The sequence below is a fragment of the Tenrec ecaudatus genome, chromosome 17 (assembly GCF_050624435.1).
Source record: "Tenrec ecaudatus isolate mTenEca1 chromosome 17, mTenEca1.hap1, whole genome shotgun sequence".
NCBI lineage: Eukaryota > Metazoa > Chordata > Mammalia > Afrosoricida > Tenrecidae > Tenrec > Tenrec ecaudatus.
In genome coordinates, this window is record NC_134546.1 from 14996666 (window position 1) to 15019780 (window position 23115).

The following is a 23115-nucleotide window of genomic DNA, read 5'->3' on the forward strand; positions in this document are numbered from 1 at the left end:
CTCTGTCACAAATATAGTTTTGGTTTTCTAAAAAATGCTTAATCTGTAAGTTGCGCAGCCAAAGGGTGGCCATAAAAATCAGGCATATTGTCGGACAGCCCCTAGCCATATGAGAACTCCAGCTTCGGGTCTCCGCCGTAGGACCGCTTAGGAAAGAGGGCGGAGCCCAGGGGCCGGTTGGTGAGCCGTGCGCATGCGAAGTGCGGCAGCCCACGTGTGAGAGGCGGAAGCACCGGCGGGGCCGGAGAGTCCCGGGGATGGAAGGCGAGATGGAGGCACAGAGCGCCGGGGCCGCGGACGGTTTCGTTCACGTCACTCGCAAGGGAAGCCGGCGGGCGAGGAAACGGCAGGCCAAGCAGCTGTCGGCGACTGAGGAGAGCAAAGACGGGGACCGCATGGACACTGAGGAGGCCCGGCCCGCGAAGAGGCCCGTCTTCCCGCCCCTCTCCGGGGATGGGCTCTTGGTACTGGAGGGGACGCCGGGCAGGGGGCAGCAAGGGATCCGTCTGGGTGACGTGGAAGCTGCCGCCGCCGCTGTTGTGGACTGAGCTCTCCTTCTAGAGAAGTGACTCCCGAGGTTTAACTCGTTCCGTGAAGGAACATTTTGGTGGATCAGCTGTCCTGCAAGCCCTCAACTCTGGAGACACGTACTAAAGTTGTGTGTCCTTTTTCCCTTTAGGGCGGAAAAGAAGAAACAAGGAAAGTCCCCGTGCCAGCGAACAGATACACACCACTGAAAGAGAACTGGATGAAGATCTTCACGCCTGTTGTAGAGCACCTGGGACTTCAGATCCGCTTTAACTTGAAATCGCGGAATGTGGAAATCAGGGTAAGGAGAGTGCCATTTCCCTACAGGCCTTGCTGTAAATAGCTGGTCACGGCCATACCATCGACTTGGCACTGGTTGCCACTGTCGCTCAGGTTTTGATGATGTCTTACAAAGATCGTTTGTTTCTCTGCAAGTTTCCCTTGTTGCTTAAATGTCGCCTTCCCCGGATGTGAGGGGACTTCAGACTGTACACTGGGAGATTCCATTCTCTTTTCAACAAACTCTGAAGCCTCCCCGACACCCCCAGTGCCAGTTCCAGCTTAATGGACCTTGACCCACACAGCTTCTTTCGATTACAATATGTTGCTGTCTTCTGTGCCTAGAAGGTTAAAACCAAAAATATCAAGCTTTCACTGTACCTGCTTTTCAAGTACTGGACACTGGTCCCAAGTTCTCATCACTACTTTGAGCATTTCTATCCCCATACACCTGGATAGCTTTTTCCTCTGTAGAAGGTCCTGGTCTCCTTACTCTATTTGTCTTTTACTACAGTTCCTGCCATGGGTCTAGTTCATGTTCTTCCTCCTTTATAATTGGTGGCTTTGCCTACCCTTTGTTCAGCACCTTTCTTTGGTTTTGCTTAACTGTTACATTTTGCAGCAAAGCTGAATGAGATTCCATTAACGTGTCGAAGAGGACATTGGTGGTCCGATGACTTTGCACATTCCGTGGGGAGCCCTGGGTTGGACTCCTGGTCAGGCAACTCGAGTACATTCAGAGTGCTCCTTAGAAGTGAAGGTGGCAAGACTTCATCTTTTGTACTTCGGGAAGTCATGCTTTGTCTGTCAGTGCAGGCTTGTTGCATGTTGTTTGGATATCAAACATTTAAGCAGAACTTCCAGTCTAAGCACAGGAGGTAGAAATCCTGGTAATCTACTTCTGAAAGTCAGCCCATGGAAACCCTGTGGATCAGAACAGTCCCATCCTGTTGTGCATGGGGTTGCCATAAGCTGAGGGCCAGCTTGTTGCCAGGTAACAGTAGCTGTCTTGACACTTGCAGACCTTCTGTTCCGGACCATGGCGGCACTTAGACGGACACTACATCATTTGTTATGTGAGGCAGCCTTATGAAATAGATAATCGCCATCCATGTTATAGATGTGGGGAAACGGATGGCCAAGGAAATTGTATATTTGGGCCCAAATCATCAAGTTGGTAAATAAGTCTTGGTTCTATGAGAGGTTCCTCAGGTTCTTCCACTGTGGCCTGACTTTTCAGATGAGAAAACTTAAGACATATAGTACCTAAGTGTCTTATCCAAAGACACAGTATTGGAACAAGGGTCTAGTTTGTTTATGGGTTGTTTTTGGTTTTTTTTGTAAACTAATTTTGTTGAGCTAAATAATGTATGACAGAAACACTGCTTTGTAAACCACTTTTTTTATAAAGTCTGCAACTCAAAAGGATTGTGAATTACATTCACTGTATTGTGTAACTGTTACAGTTGTCTGTTTGCAAAACTTTTTCTTCATCCCAAATAGCAACTTCGTACACTTTCAGCAGCACCTCCCCTCTCCTCCTTCCCTAACCCATGGTAACCTCTAATGCCGTGAATTCTACACCCTCGCAAGTCATGGACATTTCAGAGGAGTGGGGGCATCCATCTGTCTTGTGTCTGTTTTATTTCACTCAGTATAACGCTGCAGGTTAATCTATGTCAGCGCATGTATCAGGATTTTGTGTCTCTTATGACTGAATAATATCCTTGTAGAGTTACAGTCTGAGAAACCGAGGGTGGGGCAGTTCTACCATGCCCTACCTAGGTGCTATGAGCCAGCCCTAACTCAGTGGCAGTGTGTTTGGTTTTTAGTTTAATTCTTAGGGACCTTAAAGAAGAGGGTAGAACTGGCGGGGGATTGTAACTCTTTAGGGTTCTAGAAAGCTTTGTCTTTCCCCCTTAGAGCAGCTGGAGGCTTTGGACAGCTGATCTTGCATTTAGCAGCCCAGCACATGATCACTACTCCTGCACGTCTCCTGATGCTTAGTACAGAGGAGTGACGAAGAAATGGATTGACAAGATGGATTGACATCATGGCTGCCACACTGGGCTCAAACATAGAAATGATTGTGGGTGGGGATGATGCAGTGCTGGGCAGGGTTTTGTTCTGTTACACATAGGCTTGCTAGGACCCGGGACAAACTCAAAAGAACTGCTAGACAACACCTCGAAACCATTGCATGTGGGTATGAAGTAGCATCTTATGGTTTTAATTTGCATCCTTTGATGATTAATGATCCTGCGCATTTCTTTTCCTGTCCTTATTAGCAGTTTCCATGTCTGTAAAGAGAAAGTGCTATTCTTGTCCTTTTCCAGATTCTTAACTGAGTTGTTGTATTTTGGTGGTTGTTATAGGAATTCCGTTTATGTTCTAGATAATAAATCAGATATGCAGTTCCCAGGTATTTTCTCCCATTTTATAGACCCTTCACTTAGTTGGTAAACAACAAAACTTTCATAGACAAAAGTTTAAATTTTTATGAAACTGTTTGCTTTTTTCATTTTCCTCTTATTACTCATGGTTGCGTATGTGTGTCATGTCCAAGAATCCATTGAGAAAACTCAGATTCTAAAACATATTCCCGAGGTTTTAAGATGCGAAGAGTTTTAGTTCTTACATTTAGATCGATAGTCCATTTTGACTAAACTTTTTATGTGGTCTGAGGTTTGTAGTCAGCTTTTTTTTTTTTTTTTGCATGTGGAAACGCAATTGTCCCCATTCTACTTGTATTTATTTTTTATAATGAAGAGAAAACCCTAAATTATTTTTCGCAGTTCTGTTCCAGTGGTCTGTATGTTGCTCTTTATTCCCAGAATCACATTATTGTGAGTCCTGTGTTTCGGAATTGGGACACGTGAATAAACCCTTCTGTTTTGTCCTTTTCAAAGACGGTTTTTGCTATTTAAGACCCCTTGCAATTTCCTGACGCAGCACGGCGGTGGTGAGAGTGCTAACTCAGCTGTTAGCTGAAGGGCTGGCCATGTGACTGTCCAGTCCACCGGGGAAAGATGAGGCGGTTAAGATTACAGCCTTGGAAACACCGTGGGACAATTGAACTTTGGAGGCTCCCGATGAGCCAGAAGTGACTCGCCGGCAGTGGGTTTTCTTGGTTTGGGTTTTCCGGTTCTGTGTAAATTTGACCATCACTTTTCCCTTTTTGCAAAAGCGACGAAGGGAATAACGGTCAGGATTGTGTTGGTCTGTAGATCACGTTGGGTACCACTGGTGTCATACCAATATTGTCCATGAACATAGGATGTCTTTCCACTTATTTAGTCTTTATTTCTTCTGCAGGGCTTTATAATTTTCATTGTATATGCTTTTTAGCTCCCTGGCTAAATGTATTCTTGGGAATTTTCTTTACATGCTGTTGTAAATGGAATTTTCCTAGTTTGCTATTCAGATTGTTCATGGCTGTTGTGTGGGAACACAGCTAATTTGCGCATGTCCTTGTGCCCTGTCACTTGACTGAATGCATTTATTAGATCTTACTAGTTCTCGTGCAGACTTTTTGGAACTTTCTCGATACAGGGCCTTGTTTTTGGCAAATAGAGGTCGGTTCCGCCTCTCCTGATGTGGATTCCTTTTATTCCTTCTTGCCTGTGTGGTCAGGCAAGAACTTCCAATGCAGTGTTGGAATCTGGTGTTTTTGCCTGGCTGCTCTGGTGGGGTAGTGGTTACCCTAATTGCAAGGTCCACGGTTTGTAACCACTAACTGCTCCTCAGGAGAGAGCTGGGGCGTTGTACTCCTGTCAGGAAGTGCAGCCTCAGAAACTCACCAGGACAGTTCTACCCTGTCCTGTAGTGTCTCTGTGAATTGGCATCAAGTCTGTGGCAGTGAATTTGGTTTTGGTTTGATTTCATGTGGAAAGCTTAGTATTTCCCTATTGATGTTTTTTCATAATGCCCTTTATCTTGCTGGGCTGCTAACCACTTCAGTGGCTCAAACCCACCAGCCACTCTGTAGGAGAAAGAAGAGGCTGTCTACTCCTGTGAAGACTGAGAGCCTCAGAAACCCACTGGGGAAGTTCTGCTCTGTCCTTTGGGTCACAGTGGATACATCGAGGAGAGGCTCTGGGGAAGGAAATGATAGAAAATGGGGAAAGAGCATTCCTTGGATTTTGTTGGAATAATCTCTGATTTCATCCTCGGCTCTAACTTGCACTCTCCTCTCCTCCCCAACACAGACCTGTAAAGAAACCCAGGATGTCAGTGCCCTGACAAAAGCCGCTGACTTCGTGAAAGCCTTTATTCTGGGGTTTCAGGTCGAGGTGCGTGACTCCCCGGGTGTGGCAAGTACTGCACAGGAGCGCTTCTGTGCATCTGGGCCTGTACAACAATGCTGACTTCAGCATGCCTTGCGATGTGTGGGTTTGCGTTTGTGTGTGCTCTGCCGGGTCCCAGCGTCTGCTCTCTTCGTAGGACGCCCTCGCCCTCATCAGGCTGGACGACCTCTTCCTCGAGTCGTTTGAAGTTACAGACGGTGAGCGCGTGGTGCTTTTCCTGGGAATCGCTGCCCTTTTGTATTGCTCGGTGCTGGCTCGTGTTCTTTCCTGTGTAATGTCTGCTGGGTCACTGAGCAGGAAAATTCCGTGGGTGCTACGTTTCCCTGGAGGTGAGCAGTGCGCTGAGCTAACGCTGTCCTTGTGTAGTTAAGCCATTAAAGGGAGACCACCTCTCGAGAGCAATCGGACGGATCGCTGGCAAAGGAGGGAAAACCAAATTCACCATTGAGAACGTGACCCGGACGCGGATTGTCCTGGCCGATGTGTAAGTACCTGCGCCTGAGAGACTGACTGTCGCAGTTGACCTCTGTGATCTTCTGACGGTTTAATAAGTCACAAAATGGGTGTTGTGTGTACTTCTGTCACCACAAGGATCCTTGTCAGGACAGGCAGTGCCCAGCCTAGGATACTTAGGCTGGTCTTTTGGGGGTTTGTTTTGTTTGACATTTTATCATTAGTGATATATATATACTCCATACAGTTTGGCAGTATGTAACTTGTGCTGCTGTTCTCAGATGTTTGTGCATCGATGGCCTGTGTTAAGATTGCCTTACCGTGATCGTAAAAGGCAGGGATGATGGGGGGGGGCGGCGCCCGGTGAGGTGTTCTACTCCTGGCCACCGCCTCCATTGTGAAGGCAGGGACTCCCTGTGTATGGTTCTACCGTCAAAGATCCTGTTGAAAGGAGCCCTGTGCCGTCACAGGGGCGCGGTGAACGGGTGTTGCAGGCTGTCTCGTAGATCTGCAGGGAGAGCTGAGGAGGGCTTTCCTTGTGCACAGAAAACAAAAGTTGTTTCAGTGCTTTCGTAAACCAGAGCTCAGTATGGCAAGTTGGGTGAAAAATTGGAGCAGATATCTGTGAGCAGACACCTACCCGATGGAAGGTGCAGGCCTAGAAGAAGGGGGTCGGGGGCAAGGTCGACTGCACCTTGGAGGGCATGAAGCTGCTCAGCCTTTGTTGGGGCCCGTGCCAGCCGAAGGCTCCAGTGACGTAACCGCTGTGAACTTGAGAGGAAGCAATTGACTGAGAGTAGGAGCTGCCTGTTCCTCCCTCCAGAGGTCCTCTCATTGTAAGCCATGTCGTCTTTGTTCCCCACCGAGGGCGCCCAGCGTCTGAGACCCCTTCAAGAAGTGGGACCTGTGTTGGGGACCTTCTCCACACAACCAATGTGTGGCTTAAGTCTTTCGTGGACTGCTCTCGTTGGGAAGCCGTAAGGAATGTGTCTTTGAACTAGAACTCAAAGCTCTTGAGATGTCTCACATTCAGAAAAACCGTGTGTGTGTGGATCTGACAGCTTTGGTTAACTCAGAAATCTAAAAATATAACTGATTTGCTAGTCAAATTGTGATTGGTATGTCCTATTAAACTAGATGTGTTAATACACTTTTAACCTTTAACATTTCAGTAAGCCTGCCAAATGCAGATGAGCATACATCAAGATTAAAACAAACGATATTAATATTCAATGTGAATCCATTCCTACACTGCAAACTCTCTTCATCACAAAGTAGGGCGCCATGCCCTTTGGGTTTTCACGTTTCTGCTGAGGCCCCGGTCCTGCTTGTGGCCAGGCTCCAGTGAGTCACAGCTGGCTTGAAGGACAAAGTGTGGCCCTGTGCCACCAGGGTGGCAGTCATGTCATGCAGCTGCCACCCTGGTTCTTGCCGTTGTCCGCGCCAGGGATTCCAGGACTCCCCGTTCCCAGGGTGGGACGCCGCTCCTGCCTCACGTAGGAATCCTCAGCATCCTCTTTTCCAATGAACAGATTGCCTTTGGTCTCTGACTTTGTTCTTTGCATTTTCTCTTTCAGGAAAGTTCACATTCTTGGCTCTTTCCAAAACATCAAGATGGCAAGAACGGCCATTTGCAACCTCATTCTGGGTAACGAAGTTTTTGTTTTTTTTCTCTAAAAATAACAGAGTTTTGAAACTCAAACTGCATGTGTAACTCAGACTAAGGGTAACGTTAGAGATGGCAAGTGGAGAACTTTGGGTCTTGGCAAGTGGGAGCCTAGAGGGAACCGTTATCGGCAGTTTTGTGTCTCTGCTGCTGTTTGCTTACATGTTCGCTGTTGCCTCTAGTGAGGGGCACAGAAAAAGCCGTCCCAGAAGAGCAGGCAACTTGTAGGCCCAACACGACAGGAGTCACTGCTCAACAGGCACTTTCTCCGACCTTGGTCAGGCGGCACAGCCTAACGAGTGACTGGCTCATAAGCTGACCGCTCCTGTAGTGCCCTCTCCCCTGAGGAGGCTGACCAACTAGAATCTTTTAGGAAGTTTGTTGATAGCTCAGTGCCTTTGACTCCTAGAAGCTTAAAGTGGTGCCTTAAAGAATGCCTTCCTTCAGGGTGATTTTGGGTCATTTAAAATAGGACCAGTGGGAAGATACTCCACTTATATTTGGGCTATGGACCGTCGTCATGTAACTAGCTACATATGTATGGGTATGTTTGTATATGAGGTTAACCCTGCTCTCTACCCTGCAGGAAATCCTCCATCAAAGGTTTATGGCAACATCCGTGCGGTGGCCAGCAGAGCAGCAGATCGATTCTGACTTCCCGTGTGAGACTCGTGTTTTGACTCTCTTAAGACCACACACTGACAGGTGGAACCATGTGGAGAATTCTTCAGTCAGCTCTGCTCACTCTCAGCCAGAAGCATGTCCAAGGCAAAGTGGGATGGTGTTCACCCTGCAGCCTTACGGGTCATCGTAACTATCAGACGTTAATACCATTCTACATCAACAAGATGTAAATTGTCCTTGTAAAGCACAAGGCAGATGTGCGGTTTTTAATTCTCTCATTAGAGGGGAATGCTTTAACTTAAATTGCTCTTCAGTATAAATTTGTGAGTTTGTAAGTTTATAAATATTCTTCATGGGTTTTAGACTTCTTAGAAAATCTTATGAGTGATAAATGACCCTTGACACAAAAAGCGGTATGTGACTGTTATAATCAGGCCATCAGCAGTGTTGGCTCTTCTGTATAAATCAGGAAAGGCTACTCTGTTCCTGCTTTGAGGTCTTTAAAATTAAAGCCTTCTGTCACAAGTTTGGTGTGAGCAAAGTTTCATTTTTCAAATCATGAAAGCCATTGGAATGACCAATGTTGAAGGTTCTTTTAATTAGTGACTACATATTTAAATATTACATAGTTTCATACATTTTAAATAGAAACTTCCCTATTTAAACTCGATTGAGATACATTGTTCTTTACATCTCTTAAATCCTTCATTAATACTCTTAAAACTGCTTCTTATTAGAAAGGTCCCTAAAAATGAAAAGCCTTTCCAATTATTGAGCTTGTTGCTTTTATATCATTTACATGTGCCACCGTCCCAAGTTTGTACAATGCATTTCTTAAAAATCCTTAACAGTAGGCAGAAATATGCAGACTACGGGCACAATTGGTGTTGGTTCCATCTACACAGGCCTTTTTGAAAAGCCTTCGTCCATCTTAATCCTGGTTCAGTGACCAAGATGTTTTATTTAAAATATGACTATTTACGGTGTACTCTCCTGGGAGTGGGTCTACAACTTTAAAAGTGTTTTGCAATGAACTGAGAAGTGAACCATTGCTAACTAACGATAAATGTTGGGTTTATGTTAAGAAACTGAAGCATAATGTTTACACCATCACTTAAAATCTGAGATAATGCTTTAATATGGTTCAAATAAACATCCTTTTGAAGTTTTCTTACCAGAACGATTTGAGCAAGCAGTATTCCCTGGCAGCTGTTCGTATTTGAGTGCTAAATGTCGGCTTAGTTTGGAACCCCTCCCACATAATTCCTCAAGGTGGTAATAATATGATTTGGGGTTTGAAAGAGGAAATAGGAAGGAGCCCCACTATTGGAGGGAGGAATAAACCTATAAAAGCCTGCTGGTTTTCCCAGCTTAGCAACCCTCAGTACAGACAGGTGACTCCCCCGTTTCCAAAGCTGCAATTGCTAAGTAGCAGGACAGCACGTCTTTCATGGAGCTGTTGGTGCCCACTGCACCCCCAGGACTCGAGGAATACCCAAACCTAGCCATGGCCATCTCACCAATTCCGACTCAGTGACCCCACTTCACAGGAGTGCTGCCCCTTTGCCTTTCTAAGACATTAAATCTGTACAGATGGGCCTAATCATCCTCTCCCATGAGGTGGCTCATGCACGACTTGCAGTTCACAGCTCTAAGTTCAACCCACAAGGGCACCCATGCTTACAGGAACAGTGCATGGAAAACTGATCTCAATAAGGGGCATATCACTTAGCACCTTACGGGTGGAACAAAACAATTGCCTCGGGACTCTCATTCTTGTTCATATTTCCTTGCTATGTGCACCCTGCAGTATTTTCTGCCACTCCTACAGCCAGACCTTTGGATACAAAACATCCACTAAAATTCTTGACCTGCAACAGTTCAGAACCCTAATTGCTAAACATGAGAACCGACATGGTTTAGGACAAAGACGCCCGTTGCTACGGTTCACTCATGCTGCCCTTAACAGGTTGGAGTAAAGCTGCCCTCGGGTTCCTGTGGGAGTGCACTGCCCCATCTTCCTCCCATTGAGTGGCTGGTGGGTTCTAACCGCTGGCCTTGCTTAGCAGCCCAGCATGTACTCAACAGCACCACTGGCCAACACTGAAACGGGACACTGCGTGGAGCACGGGTCTAACCAAGCAACGCTTGCTTAGGTTCTCAGCAGGTAAGGGTAGTAGAGGCCCTGGGGTTTTCTCCCAGCACTCCGAAGACTTCTGCTCCCACTTTTCCACTCACACTTACCCATCCTTTGGGTTGCTAGGAGTCAGAATTGACTTGATGGCAATGAGACAACAGTGTCAGCGTACAAAACCATCTGCCTGGGCAAGATGCAGCTGCAAGCGTTAAGTGCCCGGTCCAAGAAAGTCTGGGAGGTTTGAGAGACCAGGGCTGGCTAATTTGGTCTAATTAGCATCACGTGGCAGGGGTAAGGGTAAGGGTAAGGGTAGTTTGCTGATAAAAGAGATTTTGGAGCGCATGTTGGAGTTTCTGAAGACATCCTTAGTCTTCAAGCTATCTTTGAGGAGCTTAAACACCTATTTCTTTGGGGATCAGACTTAGAAACTAAGATTTTTACCCTCTTGTCTATCCTAAGACCATTAAGAGCAAGGTGAAAGGATACTTTGGATAGTATAAACTATGGCCTCCCCAAAAATAATAATATAGACTATATAAAAGATTTAGGGATGGTAGGCTGGGGAGCTGATATCCAGTGAAGATGATGATGGCAGCCATAGTACAACTATGCTTCATGTAATGGAACTATGGATTGTAATATTTCTAAGAGCTACTAATAAAATGTTTTGTTTTTTTTAAAAAGAGCAATTTAAAAATGGACCCTTGTGCTTGGGCTTAACCAGTCTATGCCCCTGGCAGGCTAAGGAAGCAGAGCTCACACACCACAGGTGTAAAACCCAACAGCCCGCATCTCAACCTGGGCCCAAGGCTCCATCTACCATCACCACTATCTCGGGTCCGGAAAACTGTTGACAACTTGTTGAATTGCCAAAAAATACCAATTTTTACCTCTTGTAACAACACGGTCTCTTTAAGTGACCGGAGTATTCAATAGCATCTGCTGCAAAATGACAACCCATTGTTTACAAATAGCATCACAAGGTCCAATTCTTTTTTACTCAATAGTCATTGTGCAAGGCATCATGAGGCAGAATCTAGACTCGGAGCTCTTAATTTTACTTCAAAGGTGGTCTAATGTCAGAAAAAGACACTTGATAAAAAGGTTTTTAAATACAGCACAGGGTCAATTGAACCTGGGTTCCATGTGAGTTTCTCAGCAAGTCCATCGGGGAATTTCTGTTGAGCCGGAGCACAGAACTAACAAGTCGGTTGTCTGCTGGAAAACAGATTGTGCAAAGCCTGGGGTTGGGGGAACGGCAAACAAAAAGGGTTCTATCAGGCTTCATGGGTGTCTTGTAAGGACTTGTTTCCACAAATTCCCTTTAGCCATGGCTGATAGAGATCAAACATGGACCATTTTAGATTTTTATTGGCTGTGAAACCCCACCAGAGACTGGATACATTGAATCAAGTTTCAAATGTTTTATTTTTGTATTCATACAGTATGAAGTTTTCTAAAGATCCCACAACAAGATGGATCATGCAGAAGAAAAACTAAACATTCAACATAAACCCCCCCTTGCGCCCGTCCCCACACAAACTCAAAAAGAAAACCCTCATTCCCCAGTAAGGACATAATGTTTGCACTATCTTCTGTAACGCCAGCCAAGATATGCACAAGCAAGAGAAATAGAAAGCATTTGCTAAAATATTTGTAACAAATACTTATGTACAAAAAATTCACAAAAGACTAGTTTCCCCTTGAAGCAGAGCACATGGCAGTTGACACTGGAACAGATCAAATCACTGGCTGGGATTATAAGCCACGTTCTGATCCAGAGGAAGAAAGTTACATGTAGTGGAGATTTTCAGTTTGAACATTAACATTTCCAAAGTTTGGCAACATTATCTTTTTTAATTATGCAAATTATGTAAACAAGAGGTACACTTTAAATCGATCTACATGCAAACTCCATGTCATGCAAGGACGCCGAGCACCGGGGTTCCCCCACAGACAGCCAGGGTGTGCAGCACTCAGGTGAAGGGACAGCGAGGCAGGCAGGGCATTCGGTTTCAGTCGACTGAACCTGCCCCCTTTCCACTCATGATTAGAAAACCAGTTTGTGTTGAAAAACTACATAGGGCAAGACACTCCTGTCGGAGAAAGCTAGCAACAGTATTTTTTCTTCCAGCCAACAGTACCTTTGCAGAAATGGGAAGGGACACTATCAAGTGGTGGAACATGATACACTACTTTTATGTCACACAAATTTATTATCATTCGTTAAAATTTTATGGGCACAGCAATAGGAAACCCATCATGCACTCTAGGTGGTAAAGAAATTAAAGAGGTATAAATCGGAATAAAATTTTGCTCTTCTCTGGCATAGATTAGCACAAGGAGTTCTCCCATTCAAATCACAAATATATGGGTGTTCAGCTGCATACATGCACATTAACTATCACCCGTTTTAAAATTAGCTGCAAATCTCTTCAAACAGAAGGGAAATGTATGGTTTGCATGTAAGTTTACAGGACAAGTTATTGAAGCATGTAATGAAACAAAGGGAAACCCTAAGCAGTTCCATGATGTTCTTCAGGTACTCTTCACTAAGAAATGCAGAAGATAAATCATGATTGCCTCAGACAGCTTCTGACTTTCATGTAGCAAACAGTCATCACACCTGATGACTGACAGTGACCCAGGGACACATACTAAGTGCAATGGCTCCTGGCCACGCAGTAACAGAAGGCAGCGGCCCTAAGCATCGTGCAGTCAGTGGGTGAACACGGCACTCGCGCTTGGCGACAGCAATGTACTAGCCGTGCTCCACAAGCCGAGGGCGTTAAAGCCTGCTGCTGCTCAGCAAGGAGACGCAGTCCCTGGAAACAGAGTCATAGGCAGAAAGTCTCAGACGCCTTTGTTACAAAAAAAAAAAAAAAATTAAGGTAACTAATAGGACGTTAACCAATGATTTGTCAATCTCTCCAAGGAAAAAAGCACAGGAGAGGGAAACAGCTGGCCAACACCCAGCTCGAATTGTAGTCTTGTCTCTATATAAAACTGTGTGAAATAAAAGGATGTATGATCCATGGTTGTGAACTTCTTAATGTTCTGCTTGGCACTTCTGTACTCTATCATTTTGATTCTGGATCAAGTATATTAAATTAAAGCCAACCTACTACATATATAGAAAGCTACATATATCTATATATAAATATTTACATATGTATATATAGATACTTTCTTGTTATAAAAGATGAAGAAAAATAAATTAAAAAGCCAACCCCTTCCCTTTCTCCACCACAGTGATAAGCTCTTTGCAGCTTGCTGTCCTTCCGACGTTAAAGTGCTACACTGAGTTATTGAGAGGAAGAGTTCAATAACACTTAGTTGGCTTCATGAGGCTCGTGTTGGAAAATGTGGCTTCACAGAGAAAAATACTTCCATTTAAATACACAGAGAGCATTGCTGGACGTCTTGAGCAGATCTTCAGAGATGGAGAAGAAAGCAAAAGTGTTGGGTGTACTCTTTCTAAAAAAGAGTCACACATCGACCACCATCTTTTTGTGGATGTCTAGGCCACCTACAACCTGCAAGAGATGGGAACAAACCAAGCTTAGCAACACAGGCCAGTTCGCTCTCAAGTTCGACAATCTGAAACTGTTACTTCACAAAAACTATTCTGCTGCACTGTCAGAAGCTGGACTTTGTTTAAAAAAAACAAAAACCACCTGAGTTGCCTACACGGAGAATTCCATGGATCCTTTCCCATAAGACTAGCGAGCATTTATGTTTGCACTTTAGTCCAGGGATCAGCAATCTCCTTCTACAAAGGGCTCGAGAGTAAGTGCTGTAGGTTTTATGGGCCAAGTACTGCTTCTCTCGTGGGTTCTTTTTTAAAACAATATTTTTTAAAACATTAAAAACTATTCTTAGCTCAAAGACACAAAAACAAACGACGAGTGGGACTGGGCCTCTCTGGAGTTTGCCAATAAATATTAAATGATAACCAGATGTTACATAAAGTCCTCAAAAATCAAATATGGAAACTATCTCTTCTAGAAGGCTATAAGTACCAAATGAATAAATATTTCTGCATATTATTTTTCCATAATCATGGAAGTATAAAATTGCTGTAGGCGACACAGTGAACCCTTGGCATGCTAACGTGAAGTATAATCTTTATTATACTATTACTTGGGGGAAGGTCGAGTACAAAAGGCCTTCTCTGCTGTCAAGTCAATGGTGACTCACGGCAGCCCTGCAGAACAGAGTAGAGCTGTCCCCGTGGGTTTCTGAGGGTTAAAATCTTTACAGAGTAAAAGCCCCATTTTCCTCCCCCGGAGTGGCTGGCAGGTTCGCAGTGCAGACCTGTGATCGGTTGCCCAACTTATGACCCACTATGCTACCAGAGCTCTTTAATATACGAAAAAGCTAAGGACGCAAAGTGAGAGTAAGTACCACCTAGACCAAAACTCCTGAGCCCCCACCCCCACTCTAGCACTCGTCAGCCAACACCACCTACCCCCACCGAGAGGTGGCTGGTTCTAATACCAGAGGCTCATTCTGGCTGGTTTTACTGCTGGTATACTTGCATTCATATCATTTTTAAATTTAAACTTAGCAACGTTTAAGTCAAACTAGCAGTGGGCAACTGGGCCCCTAACTCTTTAGTTTCCTTCTACTCAGAGGCAGTCACTTAAAATTTCTCAGCATTACCTCTATGTCTCCGAGTAGTCCAAACTGCTGCCTCGTTTGACACTGTCCACTGGGTCTCAGCACGTAAGATGAGAACTGAGCTCCTTAACCACTCCTCACTCGAAATCTCCACTCCGTCTACTTTCTGCCTCACCCACACCTCGTAAAAGGAATGACACCCTCATTTTGATGAGGCAGCAATGCGACCTTTCACATTACTGTGACTTATAAAATACTATTTACAGCACAACAGCATCGCATGTAATTATTTTCATTGCCTGCACATTTGTCATTTTCCAGGGATTTCAACCAGTTCAAGAATGGCCAATGACGGGAAAGTGAAATCAGAAGAAACCGGAAAACAGGGATTATTAATTAGAACAGAAAAAAGTACAGGTCATCGGCCTGGAATGGGACAGTCTTGGGAGAGGCTCCCTGAGTTCTTTTAGGGGCCTGGTGAGTGCTAGTCATTCTTGGTGAAAATGCAGAGGCATTCGAGCAAGGGAGAGAAGTGGACACAATACAATGCTTACGCTACACCTTAAGAGAGACTGAAGTTTTTAGCAGGACTGCGACTGGCAATTTTTCCTGTTCTGGTTATCACTCTAGTTCACCCACACTTTACACATTTAGGTCTATTCTTCCTCAATCCCTAGTGAGTCTGGCTGAAAGGTCGGAAGCCCTGGTTTTATTTTGTTTGTCAAACCAATCTTTGTCTTTGCTGGCTCTTTTGTGTAATCTCGTTTCCGACTTTGCTACAGACAAATAAGATCACCGAGTCTTTGCATGAATGCACCCTGGCATGGCTTATTAGAATTTTGTAGAACATCTTTTATTCCCCCAACTTTGAGATTTCTTTAGTACAAATTATTTTTATATTCTATGATGGTACTCTTAAGTCTTTTAAACCTGGACCGCATTTCATTTGGTTTAGATCTGAATCCTCTTAGATTGCCTTCTGGAATTCCTTCCATCCAGGTGCCAGGCCTCCTGGATTGCAACTCAGCATTGAATTTCCAAGTGCCCTTGTATATAGTGCCCAATTTAAAATCTTATATCCCTGAAGACAACAACAAACACCTTGTGTTTTGCTATCGAATATTTTAGTGGCTTTGCATAACCTACTTCTTTTAAGATGGCTCTGGGGATGGGCAGGGGGGAAAGGTTTTGGTTTCATCGCTCTATTCTGTATTTGAGATTTTCCACCAATATCCACCTGGTGATCCTTGGCTCTTCTGCTTCTGGAAGAGTACGGCTACACTTTGAGTGATGTGGTGGGGCAGTTCTTTGGGGAGACCACATTACCTCAGGAGGGGAGTTCACTTGCCTGAGGGTGTAAGTCTAGTAGTCAGGAATTCGGCCAAGCAGAAAAAGCTGGAGGTGTTTACATGCACATATGTGTACTTTTCACCTAATTCCCAGATTCCCCTCCCTCTCCACAACTTTGCTTCCGGTTTGGTTTTCTAGCCTGCAAACATTTTGACATTCCCCAATTTCTGTTAGGGTGCAGAGGAGACAATGATCCAACTGAGCAGGGTACAGAAAGAGATCTAGTTTGTAATTGCTTCTTCACCAGACTTCAAACCAATCCTGTATCTAGCCTTACCTTCATTCCCACTTCCAGACTCATCTTACACCACTCATTTCTGAGCCTTCCAGGGATCTGGCATTGCAAATCAGGGTGTTTTTCAGCTTCCAAAACTAGTAGTTTAAGAACTCTCCTGTCAGCATGCCAAACTGTTTAAGCACTAGCCTTCCCAAGTTACCAACATTAACTGTCTCCACTGCTGATCACTCTGTTTTTGTGGGCTCGTAACTCCTTCTGTTACATTCATTTCATTTTAGAGGAAGGACACAAAGACAAATGCACGAGGCTCAATCCACTACTGTAACCTTGCCACTAGTCACTTAGAAGATTTATATCTGCGTATGTTGGCATTTGAAATTTTTAAATTAACTATATACAGTATGAGTCCCAGTGCCGTAGTGTTTTACACTTGGGGCGGGCGGCCCTTCAGGACAAAGACTGGGCTTTCTCCTCCCATAGCGTTACGAGTTGGTTTGGGTATGTAAGGTAATGTGGAATTCCTAGGGGAAGCCAATGATGAACATGCTCAGCTGCTAAGCCAACGCTTCTGTAACATTTTATGAAATGACTAAGTTCTGAGAATAATAAATCTTAATGACTAGCAACTGCAACAAAGAAAACATTTCAAAACAGTTGAAACTTTTAATATGGGGCAATTAGAGCAACTGAATATAAATATCATATATATATTAAGGCAAAATACCAGTAAAAAAAAGTAATCAAGAACCACTCTTTTGCACTTACAGCACAGAATTCTTCAAAGGATATTCTTCCATCTCCATCTTTATCTGCGTTTATAATGGTTTTGTCTACAATTTGCTGTAACTGCGTATCTTTCAGATTGTTCCCCACCATCATCTTCAGCACCTGGAAGAGCTCCCCGTTGGAAATATAGCCATCTTTATCCATGTCGTAGATCCGGAAGGCAACTAAAAGAGAAAGAGGAAGGAACATCCGGAATAAGGATGGCCCCCTTCCTACAGAAGTGGCTCTTAGGGGCAATTAGCCTAATTAAGAGTATCGTCCCTGGGCTCACGACTGTCTGGGCCAGTTATTGTAAGCAAACACAAAGCAAACGCATGCCACCCAGCAGACTCTGACTCACAACAGTCGTCCCGAGTCTGTACACCTTTGTGGGAGCAGACAGCTTCAGCTTCCTCCAGAGCAGCAGCTGGTGACCTGGTGCGGCTGACCCTGAGGTCCACACCTAACACTGCCACTAGGGTTCCCTTAGTGAGGCCTTACAGGCTAGCTTACTTAACCTTGCTAAGCTCCAGCATCTACAAAGCAGGGGCTCTAACATTTGCAACCCGTTGGTTCCTATAGCAAAAATCCAAGTGATACATAAGCTGTCAGAGAACAAATTAAAGTTGGCAGCGATATTTTATAAAATCATTTCTGCCAAGTTTATCTTTTGGCTACTGGTATAAAAAAAACTCACTGCCACCACCAAGTCAATGCTAACTTACAGTGGCCCTGTGCGACAGAACCGGTCCTTCGGGGGTCCGAGGCTGTAAAGCTTACTGAAAGCAGGCAGCTGCAACTTTCTCCATAGAATAGCAGGTTGGCTCAAATTGCTAAGCATGTGATTAACAGCCAACACGTAACCACTACATGTCACAGTAATGTTCTCTTACGCATTGGTTGTAATTGTTTATTATTAATAATGAAAACAGATGATTTTTAGTTATCCTCAAATAACATTTCATTATTAATGGTTTGAAATGGGTGATAAGCAGACCAATTTGAAATAAATTATGAACATGTGGCATTGTACTGTAATCGTATACACTTTCTTAACATTTAAATTAAAAAAATTATTCTGGTACCATGTATTGCACCTATTTGTAACATATGCAGTAAATAAAAATTACCCCAAAACCTCTATAAAAGACAGCAATTGTTGTGGCTAGTATTACATTTATATCAAGAGTTTATCTTTACATACCCCAGTCTCAAAGGATTGTAATTGAATAAATGTCTGTCTAGTTAAGAGTTTAGCAGTTTACAAGGGAATCCAAACATTCACTACAATACAGGGTCCTACATAAAACAAGTACTGGACTTCTGACTAAAGGTAATGTGTAGGGTACTGGATAGTAACCACATTAGAACATTTCTCTCTTGCATAAAAACATTTTCTAAGAGAAATCATATACACACTTCATATTTCCTATTTTCCATAGAAAATGTATTTTCCTTCTAAATGCAAAACATTAAAATTATTATTTGCAAGTGTCCTGAAAGTATTTTCACCAAAGATATAAAATTAGTATTAGTGGAGTAAAATAAAACTGTTAGACCATTTTAAAAGATAATACTGCAGCATGGAGTGGGGGTAGTTTAAGAAGAAAAATAAATTTAGTGAAGAATATTACTTACACCTCAATTTCTGCTCCTTGTCTCCTTTGACACTGAACTGAGAGACGCCCTCAATAAATTCTGGATAAAAGTAGAAAATATTTACAAATCACAAGTTTTGATGTTTGACCAAAAAACAAACCAAAGCCATATGTCCATACTCACAAAAGGATACTTTACTACTGTTAGAGAAAAAATACTACTAGCAAAGTTTAAAATGGAAAATGTCAAATTTTCTATTTTAAATAAACAAGGTTCTTGTATTTGAACTTTGGGCTAATGTCAAGTCAATTTAAACAAGTTATTTATTATGAGCAATACAATAGTACCTAACACAAAAACCCCACATTTTACATTTCTGGTTCAAAATATTCGGATTTATTTAAATAAACAGTTGTAAGGGTCATGACAAATGGTCGTTTTTCCTCATTGTCTGTTAAACACTAAAATCATACTCCGTTTCGGATCCTCCTCACTAAAATTTTGTTTACCAAAATGAAATGACAAAATTAGAAGTGAAATACAAACGATGTATGGATTGAAAAAATGAGTTGTATGAGCCTCTAATAAAAATAAAGTATTTACTTTAAAGCATAGACTCAAAAATAAAATTACATATGTTCGTGTTAGCAAGCGTATTATCACGTCTTTGTAAAATCCAGATTATAACAGATTAAATCCTGTCCTATGAGAATACATACATTCTTACAACTACAGGTTTTTTTAAATGGCTGATTTAGTACAAGTCTCATTCTTAAAGAAAATTTTCTAAAAAGCACAACTTCAAACGATGAGTTTTCATAAAATGAAACTAATTTACAAAAGCCAAGGCAAAACCATCTCCCTTTCTGATTAGACTTGTTTTCAAGAACAACCTGATCATTTCTGAAAGGCTCTTAGCTCCTTTGGACTCCCTCACTGGAGGTCTGAAGTTGATTAACAGTTATCACAAGACCACCAAGAACATAAAGACATTTAAGAAAAACAAAAATTTCCAGGTATTTTTATAAATAAAAAATTACCCATAAGTCTTTTTTGTGTCTGGGGAAAAACTTTTTTTTAATCATGTTCTTACCTTTAAAGTCTACTTCTCCATTTCCATCAGTGTCAAATATATCTATTACTCGCTGGACCAAAGGATTCTGCTGTAATTCCGGCAAGGACATGAACTCCTCCACACTCAAAGAACCAGAATTGTCCAAGTCAAGCTTCTTAAATCTCTTTCCTAGCCTTTTGATCTCATCAGCATCAACTACAAACAAACAGGGTAGCAAGATGAACGAAATGATTTTATGATGGTTATGATAAGAGGGGGGAAACAAACAGCCCTTATCCGCTATAAATTTCGTATTTGGTTAAAAGTTATATATACTGTTAACTAATATCGAACCACTACAGAGAAAACATATCGTAAGTATTTTAATTCCGTTACCTTTTAGTGTCTTTGCACCTGCCATAACAAGCACTCACAGAATGCTGAGCACACCTCGACAAGGCAGACTGCGATACTGCTAAGCCGATCATGGACGTCACATGGATCCCTAGTAGACGGGCTAAATCGATCTCTGTACTGTGTGTAAAATAACTCTCTTGCTACTTTAAAAAAAACATTTAACTTACTTTATTTTGAAATAATCCATGGTTAACAATTTGAGTGGTGTGAATGTTATACTACAAGTTGTATGAATGATATTCTCCTTTCTCATCTCCCAGACATTTACTTCTAGTTTCCTGAATGCTCTAGAGATATTTGTTGCGTGTATGCCCTAAGATACACCTTGCACCTTTTATAAGCAAACAAATTCACTTTTCAATGTGAGGCAGGAGGGACGAGAACTAAAAACCCTAACACGAAATATTTACATTAACTTGCGAGCAAGAACGCTCCCTGTCAAATCTCTTACACGTGTTCTTGAAAAAGATACTTTTCTAAAAGTATTTCTCCTAAACCATATCACTTTCTCCAGCCTTTATGTCACCAGTCTCATTCACATATGCATTTTTACTATTGCTTAATATAAATACAAATGTAAATGGGATAAAATATAATTGGAGACCATAAAGTTTTCAAAATAAAATCAAGTCAAATTTTGTATTCTATCCATGAATATATATGTATTATGGACCATAATATTAGAGACTGAGTTTCCCAAGTGCTTTGACAATTTGGTGATTCTCAATGTAAGAAATAAAAGATTAAAGTATATGCTATTCAGATATAAACTATTAACTAAAACTGAGTAAGAGCTGTTAACAGATACATGATGTTGCTGTAAAATGAATTAGATCACATTCATACTGATAACCAAGAACATGATAGGAACAGAGCATAAACATTTCACTGATTCAAATGGGAATTTTCCCCGATGTTTTAAAGGGATAGAAGTTAGTCTTCTCAAATTTTAAAGAGAGCTTCTCCACAGTATTCATAGGCTATGTTCTAAAGGGGGAAATGAAACAAAGGTGTGTTCTTTTTCAGAAAACGTCAAATGTGAAGGCTTCAAAAGCTGCTAAACATTAGATGAGACAGTTGAAAAGACAATCCGAGTTCTGACGTTGACAATCCCCAAGCTTACAAAGAACAATTGATAGAGGCAGCCAAGCCTTGGTTCACTTTTACTAACTACTCTTTATTGAAGCAAATGCACTCAAGATCTGTATTTCAGGACCCCAGTGACTAAGTCTGCAGTGACTTCCCTCTGGCTGGCGACCAGGGATGTGAACAGCCGTGGTCTCGTGCAGAGCGCAGTGATCTTTTGTTTCCTGGAGTTTGCTTTTCTGGTAGGAAATCGAGGACGGGCAGGGCTAGAGACAGTGCCTGCCTTGAGGGTTTCTTGGGGGGGGGGGGTGGGGTTTGATGGCAATGAGTCCGAGAAGTGAATGTTCTACAACGGATTGTGGAGTTCACTGCCCAACTCTCTTCAATATGACCGAACTACTGAATTGCACGGTACGTGAATTATATGCGAATAAGATTCTTTTCAAAGATAGTAAGTGTGAACAGTGACTGCCTATAGTGCTGGGCACAAATACCAGAAGTAAACTGAGCTCTTTAAAGGTCGCTATTGGTTTCTAGTACTGTTACAAAGATTCACAATTTGGAAGGTCTATAGCAATGCCACGTTTTCCCCAGAAATGTGATTTTGTAGCAATATGAGGTATGTCAAGAACACATCTACTGCACTACATCAGAAATGCCATTACAATGATTTAATGATTTATCTATGTATTACTTTTTAAATTAAAAGATCATTTTATTGGGGACCCCTACAGCTCTTAAAACCATCCATACATGAATTGTATCAAGCATACATATTGTACATATGTTGCCATCATTATTTTCTAAGCATTTACTTTCTATTTGAGGCCTTGGTATCAGCTCTTTCCCCCCCCCCCAACGTCCCAACCTCTTGATAAATTATAATTTATTATTTTTCATATCTTACACCAACTGCTATCTCTCTTCCCCCATGGTTTTCTGTTGTTTGTCCCCCCTGGGGGAGGGGGATGGTAGTGGTGGTTATGTGTCGATCATTGTGAGCGATTCTCCCTTCCTCCCCTCCTCTCTCCACCTTCTCCTACCCTCCTGGTATCACTGTTCCCATTCCTGTTCCAGGATTCTGTGTGTCGTAAGCTCTTATCTCTTTTATGTGTACGTGCTCCAGTCTAGCCCACAGTGAAAAGACAGGACTGGGGTCATGATTGCAGGAAGGTACATATTACTTTAAAAAATGAAGGACATACAAGGGTTCCCTCCCCCCCAAAAAGAGTATTTTCAAACCTATGTATTTTCTCACAAAACAATCTTATCACCTTCAATGTACGCTTGATTACACTTAATGTATTTGTCAAAGCTACAATTCAATTCTGGAAACATGTTTCAAACTCATCTGTTTGGATGGCTGACAAGCACCTCCCTCATTTTTTTCTTTACGTCTTCTATGTCATCAAATCACTGTCCTTTCCATGTCCCTCTGCACTCATAGAAACAAAAATAAGCCACATGAGCACTGTCAGGAGAGTCACTTGTGTGGGGCAAGAAAGGCATGCTTTTTGCCAAAAACTGGCAACACTGAAATGGCTGCGTCAGCAGGTGCACTGTCATGGTGGCAAAACCACAAGTCTGGGCTTTTCTGTTGCACACTATTATGAAATCTATAGAAAGCTTGATGAACAGTCTGACCCAGTGGAACAAAAATGCACTATCCCCCTCACATCAAAAAAACAAATGAGCATCGCCTTGATCTTTGATTTTACTTGCCAATCTCTTTTGGGTGAGGTGACAATGGTGTCTTCCACTGACTTGATTGATGTTTGGTTCGTAAGAATAGCACCATGCCTTGTCACCAGTAATGAATGACTTTGGGAAAAAGGCTGGGTCACTTTGGAACTGTTCCTTCAAAGCAGGGCATGTTTCTACTCCACTCTTTCTCCTGGTCAGTCAGAACCCAAGGCACAAATTTCACAGGGGACCCTTCTCATTCCTAAATCTTTGGTTAAAATCCACTGAACTGAGATAACTCCCCTT

At 42.7% G+C, this 23115-nt stretch overlaps 2 protein-coding genes across 2 annotated transcripts in view; one reads left to right on the forward strand and one right to left on the reverse strand.

Annotated features, from left to right (window-relative positions):
* Positions 1–183: 183 nt before the first annotated feature.
* On the forward strand, positions 184–8267 carry PNO1 (partner of NOB1 homolog). The gene is made up of 7 exons (XM_075535630.1): positions 184–464; positions 680–829; positions 5016–5099; positions 5251–5311; positions 5481–5598; positions 7145–7215; positions 7820–8267. The coding sequence occupies exons 1-7, from the start codon at positions 258–260 to the stop codon at positions 7885–7887; spliced, it is 759 nt and encodes a 252-aa protein (XP_075391745.1). The 5' UTR covers positions 184–257; the 3' UTR covers positions 7888–8267.
* A 3136-nt stretch (positions 8268–11403) lies between these two features.
* Positions 11404–23115, reverse strand: part of PPP3R1 (protein phosphatase 3 regulatory subunit B, alpha) — a 46918-nt gene continuing 35206 nt past the window's right edge. The window contains exons 3-6 of the mRNA XM_075536045.1: positions 19663–19839; positions 18609–18668; positions 16971–17155; positions 11404–13530 (exon numbers count right to left, since the gene is read on the reverse strand). Of these exons, the coding sequence (XP_075392160.1) occupies positions 13483–13530; positions 16971–17155; positions 18609–18668; positions 19663–19839 (470 nt within the window). The 3' untranslated portion in view covers positions 11404–13482. The remainder of the gene's footprint in view (positions 13531–16970; positions 17156–18608; positions 18669–19662; positions 19840–23115) is intronic.